General features: G+C 41.8%; 1 protein-coding gene across 5 annotated transcripts in view; it reads left to right on the top strand.

Annotated features, from left to right (window-relative positions):
* ULK4 (unc-51 like kinase 4) overlaps positions 1-12,337 on the top strand; it is a gene marked incomplete at its 3' end in the record, with an annotated part of 163,482 nt that overhangs the window by 44,353 nt on the left and 106,792 nt on the right. For all 5 annotated transcript variants that reach the window (XM_081881893.1, XM_081881895.1, XM_081881892.1 and 2 more), the window contains exons 22-25: positions 1,045-1,172; positions 3,335-3,468; positions 7,767-7,888; positions 9,934-9,990. In XM_081881893.1, coding sequence (XP_081738019.1) covers positions 1,045-1,172; positions 3,335-3,468; positions 7,767-7,888; positions 9,934-9,990 — 441 coding nt within the window. The remainder of the gene's footprint in view (positions 1-1,044; positions 1,173-3,334; positions 3,469-7,766; positions 7,889-9,933; positions 9,991-12,337) is intronic.

Below are 12,337 nucleotides of genomic sequence, written 5' to 3'. Positions count from 1 at the left end.
ATTAAAATACCACCCAATTATATTTTTTAAACAACAGATTTATTGATATAATTACCAGCCCCTTTTCCTCCTGTATTGCTTCTGTATGTTATACTTTGAGAGTTCCAATGACCTCTGTGTTACATTAAAGATAATGACAAGTCTGTGGCCTGCTGTTTAATTTACCTGCCAGCCTACACAGTGACTGTACATCTTTTCATATTTCTGTATAAAGGCCCATCAATCCAAAGTCACATGGGATTGCTAAGGATTTTCTTTGCTTTATCACTATTGTCTGCTTACGGGATCTTTGGGGATGTGAATTTTGAAAAATACAATTTACAAAACAGAAATTTATCTCAAAAAAAATAATTCATCCCTTTATAGTCCGAGAGAACACTGCCAATAAAGTTTTTTTTTATCTTGTAACACATTTGAAAAAAATCAATATCTTCAGTTCTATAAACTAAAGAGTTGCCAACTTGGTCTGCTAAACTCCCCTTAATTTTAAAACTGGAATTGCACCTTTTAATTTGTGCATTCATTTGCTGTGTTCACCCTTGTGTCTATTCACTACATTGCATTTAATAGAAGAGAAATTTGATGTTATCCGTTAGTTTTCAGAAGATTGTGTATGCAGTTTCCATGAAAGACACAACTTCATGGAAAGTGTTTGCGTTACAGTTTGTGATGTCACAAAAAGAAGTGTGGAGAACAATTTGAAGGGAAATCATAGCCTCCTACCTGTGGGTTGTGCGGACTAAAACTGGTGATGTCTATAAGGTGGACCATGGCAGGGCAGGCATCTGCAGATACCATGAAGGAGACTGAATGACCATACTTGAGCCCCCCCCCCAAAAAATGATGGTAAACTGATACTGGCTAACAAACATCATAACTTTTATCTCATAATTTCTTTCTGTAGTTTTGACTTGTGAAAAAATACCATTAGTAATACACTGTTTTAATTTAAAATGATAGGGAGAGGGGAAGAGTCAAGTTATATGTATTCTTCTCATTGAAACTGTGTTTCTCTCCCTCCCCCCCCCCCAACTTTCCAACCAGGACCTTGTGACTACAGTTATTCGAATGTTTGAAAGTCCTTCTGCCTCCATTCGAGCAAAGGCTTTTCTAGTGTTGTTACAAGTTTTGATTAATAATAAAGAGATGCTTCTTCTGAGCTGCCAAGCGAGGTAAAGTGATGCTCTAAGCTATTATTGGACCGAAAGGTGTGTGCAGTTAAAATTTTACTCTGGGAATTGTATCACGTTTCTATCAACAAACTTGTTACCTTCCAATGCTGGCGGCATGGTCGCTTATCTGGTGGATTACAAGGCAGACCTATGAATTCACTAGTACCGAGTGAGCAGCCTCTGATTGATCAGAACAAAGGAGAAACCTTTATAGATATGGGAAAGACTGCCAAGCTACTCTGAGCAAGTCAGAAATTAAGCCGTGAAGTGTTGATACAGCTCTTGCATGGCCCAAGAAAATCGGAAGCTCATTTTGAATCTCACTACCTGATATTTGACAATGGAAAACTTAATACAGTTACTGGCAGCTTATTGGTCTGGGCAGGGGGAGCTGCAATATTGAATCTCCCGGCAGCACCGTCACTGCTGCTTACTGGTAGGGACAAGGTAGCAATGGTGTTAGGGTTGTGAGGCAGCAACAGCAGACCCAATTTGGTGCAGTTGTGCCCATACAGCCTAACCTCATCACTGCCTTGCCTCTCCCCTTGCTAGTAAGTGGCAGCAGTCAATGGCGGAGCTTCCTGCTCTGGCACCGGGGGCAGAGAGCAGGCAGGGAGGTGGCTGGTGCACGTCCCAGGGGTGTGGTGCACGTCCCAGGGGCATGGTGCGCTGTCCATGGGCATGGCACACATCCCGGGGCATGGCGCATCACCCGCAGGGGTGTGGCACCCAGCACGGGTGGGGGGAGCTGCAGTGGCACCCCACCAGGATCATGGGGGCGGTGCGCTCCCCCCGCCCCCCTCTTCTTCCGCCAGTTGCAGCAGTGCTGCTCTCTGGGGGCTATCGTTGCAGCTCCACCCCGCCATGCAAGCCACTTTGAACAGACTTTCTGTTGCTTCTTTTCTTTGTCCTTTTCTTACTATATGCTTGCCTTGCCCTAGCTGGTTACTAGCTTCTAATTTCTCTCCATCCTGCTTTTGCTTATACCATAACTTCTCACTGACTGATGATAATTAGCTGGATGGACTTTTTGCTTTGTTCCTACTTGCAGTGCTTAAACTTCATTAGAAATAAAGTCTAGAAGAAGTTGTTTAAAATGTTAAAATCCGTAAATTGTTTCAAAGACTGTGCAATTAGTTTTAGATCCCTGCATCTGTATTAAGGTTGGTTCAGATATAACACCAAACTAAGGTTTGGTGCTATTATCAGGCTTGCTTACTTCTTTTGCGCTACTGTTGGCTTTTTAGATGTGTGAGTCATCATACGTACAGTGGTGCCCCGCAAGACGAATGCCTCGCAAGATGGAAAACCCGCTAGACGAAAGGGTTTTCCGTTTTGGAGGTGCTTCGCAAAACGAATTTCCTATGGGCTTGCTTCGCAAGACGAAAATGTCTTGCAAGTTCCTGCGGGGGTTTCCCCCCCCCCTTTTTCTAAGCCGCTAAGCCACTTATCTGCTTATCCGATAAGCTGATAAGCCGCTAATAGCGCTAATAGCGCTAATCCGCTAAACCGTCAATGGGCTTGCTTCGCAAGACGAAAAAACCGCTAGACGAAGAGACTCGCGGAACCGATTAATTTCGTCTTGCGAGGCACCACTGTATAGCCGAAGCATTTTCAAATGTGAAGCATTCAAAAAAAGTAAAACTTAAAATATATATTCTCTTTGCTATGCATTCTGTTTCACCATTGCCTAAGGGTCTATTGAAGTGATTCTCTTCCTGAATGAATAGCAATCACAGTGGAGGTTTTCTTTAGATGCTAAGGGATTACTCACCCAATTAAAGCATGTAAGATTTAGTATTACTTTCTGTGGAATGAAGAAATTATAAATTAACTTGTTAAAGAAGGACTTTTATTCCCATTCAGTCTAAAATGTGAAAACAAGTTGATACAATTACATGCAATGAAGGTTCACTTATGTAGAATAGATTTTAACAGCTTATATGCCATGCTGCAATCCTATACGCATTCTCATGACAGCCTTCACCAACCCACCGCCCTCTAGATGTTTTGGGTAGCAATTCCCATCAGCTTCAGCCAACATGCCCAAAACATCTGGAGGGCTCCAGAAAGGGGTATGCTGCCTTATGGAAATTCTTGTAGCGATCTTTTGACAGAAGTATCATTGTTTTGTTATATACGATGAATTTCTATGTGCGTAGATTGGTGATGTACATTGAAAGAGACAGCAGAAAGGCCATGCCAGGAAAAGAGCAGCAAAGCAGCCATGAATACCTGTCAAAATGCCTGGATCTTCTCATCTATCACATTGTGCAGGAGCTGCCACAAATTCTAGGTAAATTGTGCTGCCTCACTATAAACGGAGGTAGAGGTCCCTTTTGCTCTTTTCTTGTGAAGCACTGTAGAGGATTAATGACAAAAGCAAGCACAGTTCTTGCCTCAAGACGCTGACATTCCAAAAGCAGTAATGGCATGAGTTGCAGTAGGAAAGATAACATGCTGTAATGGGAGAAGTATTAGAGGGCTACAGTTGTGGTCCTGTGGTAATAGGAATGAATTTGCCGGATTGCATTCCACCATTATAATTGGAAATGGTGGAGAAAGGGTAGTAGGCTTTACAGTTTCTTGGGGAGCTTCCAGCACTGTGGCCGCTCCCTCCACGCCCACATTTAGAGTGGAACTACAACATCAGCTTCGACATCCATGATCCCAGCATCTTTCTTTGAAGGTGGCCCGGAAACTACAATTAATCCAGAATGTGGCAGCTAGACTGGTGACTGGGAGTGGCCACCGAGACCATATAACACTGGTCCTGAAAGACCTACATTGGCTCCCTATAGGTTTCCAAGGACAAGTCAAAGTGCTGGTGCTGATCTTTAAAGCCCTAAACAGCCTTAGCCCAGTATACCTGAAGGAGCGTCTCCACCCCCATCGCTCAGCCCAGACACTGAAGTCCAGCTCCAAGGGCCTTCTGACGGTTCCCTCCCTACAAGAAGTGAGGTTACAGGGAACCAGGCAGAGGGCCTTCTTGGTAGTGGAGCCCACCCTGTGCAACGCCCTCCCATCAGATGTTAAGGAAATAAACAAGTATCTAACTTTTAGAAGACATCTGAAGGCAGCCCTGTTTAATGTTTATTATGTCTTACTGTGCTTTTAATACTCTGTTGGGAGCCGCCCAGAGTGGTTGGGGAAACCCAGCCAGATGGACAGGGTATGTATGTATGTATGTATGTATACATACATACATACATACATGACTACACCATCACCAGTCTGCTGGAGCAAAGACAGTTTTACTGGCACCACAAGGGGCATCTCAACAGTGATGTAGAACAGAGCACAGAAGGCGATGGGCACTGAATTTTAGCATTGCACAGGGCACCACTGACATTTGATAGCCCAAAACCTGCCACTTGCTGGAGCAATAAGATTATCTTAGCATCACATGATATACAAGGATTTCATGCAAGAAAGCAAGTGCTAGAGAAATTAAGTGAGGCATAATGTCTTCCTGAATATATAGGGCAACAGCAGGTTTAAGAGGTTTAAGTTAGAGAACTTGACAACAATATTACAGTGCCAGGATATTTTCTCGTATATGTGAGGATATAAACATTTTGTTAATTTGTATTCAGTTTTAATGGCAAAGATAAGAAACAAACATGCTTCTCCCATCATTTCCTTAAAAAAATAATGGGGCTCTCTTATACGTGTTTGTGAATAATATTTAGTTAATCCTTTATGATTATTATGATGATGATAATTTATTTATACCCCGCCCATCTGGCTGGGTTTACCCAGTCACTCTGAGAGACTTCCAATAGAATATTAAGAACACGTTAAAACATTAAACATTAAAAACTTTCCTAAACAGGGCTGCCTTCAGATGTTTTCTAAAAGTCAGGTAGTTGTTTATTTCCTTGACATCTGATGGGAGGGCGTTCCACAGGGCAGGCATCACTACCGAGAAGGCCCTTTAATGTCCAAAATAATCAAATTGGCAAATAAAACTAAATTTAAAAGTGTTCATTTGCCAATCTAGTTTTTTTGTAGATTTGAAAGGAAGATTTGCATGTAAACAATATTGAAATTTCAGTCTCTTCCAGCAGATGTAGCTGTAAACCACATATATTAAAGTACTTATTTTTAAAAAGTAGAAAAACATTTCAGATGTACATTTTTCAAACCTAAATCATGTAAACTATAACAATGCTTATTAAAAACTGGTTAATCTCCTTTTTGTCTGAGCTTTAGCAGTACAAACTATGAGTTTTGCTGCTTCGTGGCATGTAATTTCAGAGACGTCTCAGGCATGTCCTCATTTAGCAGGGACCCAACAGAAATCAGTGCAGTGGTGTCAGAAAGGTATCTTGTATTCCATTCGTCTTTTCACCAGTGCAGCATAGGAGTTGTTCTGTGGCTCCAGCATAGGAAAGGTAGTCGCTGCAGTTTGATGCTGAGACTAGTGATGGATGTCACTGGAAACTTACAGGTTACCTTGTGCCAGCACTGAGAGTCCAACTACACTTCATGTTAAATATAATGTTCTCCCTTGCATGTCTGTTTTTTCTTGTTAAATTAGTAGCTGTTTTGTCATGGTAGCGGTAAAAGGTAAAAGACCCCTGGACGGTTAAGTCCAGTCAAAGGCGACTATGGGGTTATGGTGCTCATCTCACTTTCAGGCCAAGGGAGCTGGCGTTTGTCCACAGACAGCTTTCCAGGTCGTGTGGCCAGCATGACTTAACTGCTTTCAGGCTCAACAGAACACCTTGACAGAAGACAGAACCCACAGAAATATTGTCAGGACCATACCATTCCCCAGGCAAAAATAAAAAATAGATCACCCATCAATGACAGATTCCTTCCTGTGTCAACCTGACAGGTGTTATAATGATTTTCATCAGCATTTTTGAATGAGGGTTCAATTAGCCGTCTTGGACATGAAGTCCCAATCCTGGTGTCTTATTTATTCCATTTTTATTTTTTCATGATGGCACACATAGTTCTCCCCCTCCTCAGCAGTGGGGTATTGCTTTGTTTGTATCTGTGTTATGCGCTTTTGTGATTTTATATTTTTAACTGTCCTGCCAGCTGCTATTTTGAAAAGAGAAGCAGACATGCAAGGCCAAATTACCTACTTAATGAAATATCATTTGGCTCTGAGACCTTTTGCCAACACTGTGTTGCTGTGCCAGGATTGAACTATTGAATTCTACCTAAGAAAACTATTTTCTGTAATTTAAACAATATTACCTTTGAGAGACTGGTTGAGTCACCTATACCTGTTGGAGTATCTGTCTGCATGTTGAGTAGCAACTCTGCCCACCTGGGTTCTAAGAGGTGTGGCCAAAGGGCATTGTCTGTTTTGCCTATTTGGTGTCTTAGGGGTTGATCAACTTTTAGCCTGAGTCTAATACTGAGATACACACACAGCATCAGTGGTGGCTGGTACCCACTAGACCTGGGACAGGTGTTAAGAGGTTATAGGACTTATCTAGTGAGCAGTTATCCCCCCATTTACAAAAATAGCTGCAAATGATTAAGCAAAAAACAGATACTCCACTATTGCACTCTCTTAATCAATATTTTTTTTTAAAAAAAAAAAAAAAACACCAGCTGCTCAAACTAGCAACCACACCCTTCTACTGGCTAGCAGCAAAGAATGTATTTTGAGGAATGGGCAATTTAGGAAACAGCTCTGTGTCTGCTCTAACTACCCTTCAAGGCAGCCCCACTAGGTCAATACTGAGGTTGCTGGTTAACCTCATAACAGATGGAGTTGACGCCTTCATAGTGGTGCTGAATTTTAGGCAGTCCAGTCAGTCATATGGTTTTTCTGCTTAGAGACACACAAGAGGGATCTCTTTGCCGTAGCCGATCCTAATCCAATAGTATAGCTGAGTTCTGTAAATACTTGATTGGTGAGAGAACAATAGGTTGACAGAAATGTTTGCAGAACATCTCAGAGTTCAAGTAGAAGTATTACAAGTTTGTGCAACAGGGAAAAAAACACGGGGCTTTGAGATTTTGGAGGATGCTTGACATTTTCCTTGGGAGGGCCATGCCCCAGTAGCCCTAGTGGGCCAGCCTCTACTTCTGGTCATAAGATAATTAGGTAGCACTAAAGTAAGCCTGTTTCTTTCTTTAGAGCACCAGTAGTGGAGCGTTGCATACAATGTTAAAATACTGAAAACCTGAAAAATTCAATTTTAGCTGGGACCTTCTACAATCAACTTGTACTGTATTAAAAATTCAGACACCGATGATTTATTAATGAACATATTTGGAGAATATTACATAACTGGAACAATGCTACTCTTTAAAAAATGCTATCCATTGCAGAAGGGAGTTCTATCTTACAGCTTTCCCTTTCAGTTAGCAGATAATAATTATAAATAGATATAATTATAAATAGAACATGAAGGTGCTCCTCTTACTTCATAATAGCCCCAGCCAAATGGCAGACAGCACGATGCTCATGCTCCATTGCAATCACAGTGTCTGACACCACAGGAGTTCAGTTTGTACCAGCCCAGATTTTCTCGGAAGAAAGTCTAACTGTTAAGTGGAGCTTATTCTCAATAACTGCAAAGGACTACAGACTTGCTAATATCATGAAATTTGTGCTTGTAGGTGACATTCTTTCTGCTTTAGCAAATGTATCAGGACGTAAACATCCATCCACAATTCAAGCTAAGCAGCTGAAAGGGTGCCTTCCAATGTTGCCTGTGGTACTTCATCTTGTGACATCCCAGGTATAATTTGTTGACAGAAAATGAAGACTGTTACTGGTTTCTGGGTTGTTTGCGTTTTTGACTTTATTGGTTATAGTCCAAAATGTTGCCTTGTTGTAGACTGGCATTAATTTATGCCAGTGAGTTTGTTACAAAGTTCTTGCACTGCTAATTAAAGTGAAACATATCATGCTTTTGTGGCTTGTTTCTCCAGCCTGCACCCCTGCTTCCAGCGCACATGAAGACCAGGGTCTCACCAGTCTGTACAGTGACCTAGAGAGCAGAAGATTCTGCTCCCAACTCCCCCCTGTTCTCTTCCTGTTGCATTTCTGTTAGTGTGGAAGTGAGCTATCTGAGTACTGGGCAGAAGGGAGAAAATGTGCAAGAGATTTGCCCCATAAGGCATGCAGTGATCTGGCAGGACACAAGCCTTTTTAACTCTCCTTCAGTGCTACATTTGGGTGGGAAAGTGTCTGCTCCAGACGGAGCCAAGGAGTAGTATAACCAGTTGACACAAGAGGTGGACAGGTGCAGTGCTCTGAAAGAGGGTGATGGGTGGAAAAGTGGGAGAGACAGCCTTCTCAAACTTCACAGAACTCATCTAAAACATTGCTTTAATAAAATGAAAGCAGAGGGCAGTAAAGAGAACGCACCATGTTTCTACCTGCCATTGCTCCTGGCACCCCTCTACAGTGGTACCTTGGTTTGCAACTGCTTTGGATAACAACCATTTTGGATTACAACCATGTCAAACCCGGAAGTGCGTGTCCCTTTTTTTGGATTACAACCCAATTTATTGGATTACAACCAATTTGGGGGGGGGGCATTGGCGAAAGCACACCTTGGGTTACAACCTGTTTTGGTTTACAACCGGACCTCCGGAACGGCTTATGGTTGTAAACCAAGGTACCACTGTATTGGAAATCTCACGGTATGCAGTATTTGGATCAGAGGCATTGTGTGGTGGGTGCCGTGGCCCCCAGGCACAATTTTTAGAGGGGGTGCAAATAGGCATCCCCACAGCAGGCTCCTTCATTGCAGCCTGGCTCCACACCAGAATAAACAGGAGAGCAGGCAGGTCAGTGGCAGTGGTACTGCCCACCCTAGGCTGCGGTACACCTTGCATCCGGCGGCGTCAGCTGTGGCGCTGACCCACTTCTGACCCAACTGCAGAGATCGGGGGAAGAATGGGCAGCAGCTTCCCCACCCCTCTCCTACCCTGAACTGTAGCACACTGGAGGGTGCCCTCCGCATCCCTCAGGGGCTCACCCCGCGCTCCCACCCCGGACAGCGTGGGCATATGCTCCACCACTGTTTTGGATGGAGATAGGGAAGGAGAGAGTCAGCTTCACATTGTAACACTGAAGCCCTTATATAAGCCCTAACACTGTTATGTCAAGTTGCTCCTTTCATCGCTGTCACATTCTAATGTGATTAATTCATACTGGTCATACATAAAAACATAAGAAAATCCCCATTGGATCAGACCAATCTAATCAAACAATTCTGTTTCCAACAGCAGCCAGTCGGGTACCTATGGGAAGCCATCAAGCCAGACATGAATACAGTAGCAACTGGTGTTTAGTGATGTGCTACCTCTGATCCTGAACATGCATATAGCCATAATTAACAAGTAGCCAAAATTAGCCTTATCCTCAACAAATTTCCCTTATTCCATTTTAAAGCCATTTAAGTTGCTCTTTTCGCCACATCTTGTGGTAGGGAACCCTTTAGAACTATGCAGTATGTGAAGAAATAACTCATTTTGTCTATTCTGAAACTTCCACGGTTGAGCTTCAGTTGATACTGAATTCTAGCATCAGAAGAGAGAGAAAAAAATTCTCCCTGTCCACTTTCTCTAAAACATTCATAATTTTATATATATTTATCATGTTCCTTGCCTTACTTACATTTTTTCTAAACTGAAAAGCTCCAACTATTGTATTATCTGTCTATTACTACTCAACTGTGACTCAAAATTGTCGTTTTCAATTTTACTGCATGCTACAGCATATTTACCATGTCTTCCAAGTACTTATTATTTTTCAACGTTATATATCTCATAGGTATTTCGTCCCCAAATTGTAACTGAGGAGTTTCTGTGCAGCTATGGAACTTTGCTGGTAAGTAATAGTTTCAGGTCTTTGTCCATGGAGTTTTCTTGGCAGGGATACTGGAGTGGCTTGCCGGTTCCTCCTCCAGGTGGATCACGTTTGGTCACAACTCTCCACTATGACCTGTTCATCTTGGGTGCCCTGTTCGGCATAGTTCATAGCTTCTCTGAGTTATTCAAGCCCCTTCGCCACAACAATGCAGTGATTCATGAAGGGGATCACTGCCTTGAGGGGGTTGAGAAGAGAAGACTCCCTGGTGAGAAGAGAAGACTCCCTGGAAAAGACCCTGATGTTGGGAAAGATGGAGGGCACAAGGAGAAGGGAACGACAGAGGATGAGATGGTTGGACAGTGTTAGTTTGATGGTTGGACAGCATGAGTTTGACCAAATTGCGGGAGGCAGTGGAAGACAGAAGTGCCTGGCGTGCTCTGGTCCATGGGGTCACGAAGAGTCGGACATGACTAAACGACTAAACAACAACAATAATAGTTTCAGGTTGTGGAGAACATGCATACATATAACTAATACAAAAACAAGCTATATGCAAAATGGGATACCTACAATTTTAGCAGCTTTTATTTTAATATGTATTGGATATATATTAATTTAACATGAAAAGGACACGGGTGTGTTCTAAACCACTGAGCCTAGGGCTTACCAATCAGAAGGTCGGCAGTTCAAATCCACGCGACGGGGTGAGCTCCCATTGTTTGGTCCTGCTCCTGCCCACCTAGCAGTTTGAAAGCACGTCAAAGTGCAAGTAGATAAATAGGTACCGCTCCGGCGGGAAGGTAAATGGCGTTTACTTGTGCTGCTCTGGTTCGCCACATGGCCTGGAAGCAGTCTGCAGACAAACACCGGCTCCCTTGGCCAACAGAGGAAGATGAGTGCGCAACCCCAGAGTTCTCCGCGACTAGACCTAATGGTCAGGGGTACCTTTACCGTTTAAATTTAACATAGTGATATAGGATTCCCTTCTGAAATATGCATGTTCAAGAAAAATATAATAGTGTTACTTCCCTCCCCCCCCACATAATGTATATACTTTAAAAACATATTTAGTTAAGGACCCCCACAAGAAGAACTCCGACGTCAAAATCTGTAATGTTTTAGAGAACTGCACTAAACTGTCTACGCATGTTACATTAGGTTCTGCTGTTATACATCAGGTAGCCTGTATTCTACTGAACATCATATGTCCAAAGACAGCCCACAGCAACTCATCTTCCTTTTATCTCTTGTACCTGTCCTTCCATAAGACAGTTCTCTGTTAAACAAGTTCACCCATAGTCGCATCTAATAATCTTAGGACCACAGACCCCTATGATCAGAATCAGCATACATTACCTTTCTATTCCTTTTGCTGCCAACTTCTACACAGTTGCTGTTGGAGCTTCATAAACTTTATATAGCCTTTGTCAACCTACCAGAAATCTCTCTTTCACTTACATCAGGTCCTGCAAAACTTAAGGCTAGCTTAATTAAGGATAAGAGAAATGAGTGGGCTGAGTTTTTATTTAAAAAAAGAGAGATTTTGAGCATAATGTAATTATTATATTCTTTTGTTTAGTGTTTCTTTGTCTAGCAATGTTTTAGATGGAATTATGAACAGAATTTTTAGATCATTCTTCATAGCTCGTTCAATTTAATATTGTATTTACTTTGAAATATTATTTTGTGTACTAAAGATACAACCTGCAAGAGTTATATTATTTTTCTTGCTAGGACAGTTGTATTATGCTTAGTTGATGAAATGCTAAGTTGCATAAACTAGAAAGCTGAGACATTTGTCACATACAGCATCAGCATGCTAGCTTTGATATTAACAATAAAATCTGTATTGGGATTCCCAATGCTCCAGAGTGCTACAGTTAAAATGAAGTAGTACTTCTGCATTGTATTGTTAGTTTTCACCATGTCTGCAACAGCTGCTGTGAAATGACTCTATTCTAAGAGTACCATTTTTTCCTTTGAAACCAAATATGGTGAGTACACATGTTTCAGTAACAGGTGCTTAAATTAATGATTTACTTATACAGGAGACTACAGTACTTCCTAATGGAAGCAGTATGGACCTCATGTTCACTTTTGTTGTGTTCCTTTAATTCCAAGAAAATATAAATTATTTAGCTGCAGCATTGTATGATTTCACTGAGACACTGAAATGTTTGTGAAGGAAATATGTTTAGAACCACCATTATAATAAGTTGTAAGCTCACGTAAAAAAATAAAATGCAAAGCTTTCTCTTCTCTTAAATATTTGATTACTTTGGTTTTTATCAGAGGTTGGATTAATGTATTGAGCTACAAATTGCTGTCAAAAAAATTTCCACAGAACAGATGCAATGCAGAGGAG

This window comes from Podarcis erhardii (assembly GCF_964252035.2).
Source record: "Podarcis erhardii genome assembly, chromosome: 12".
Classification (NCBI taxonomy): Eukaryota; Metazoa; Chordata; class Lepidosauria; order Squamata; family Lacertidae; genus Podarcis; species Podarcis erhardii.
This window is presented reverse-complemented; position numbering and strand designations above follow the sequence as displayed.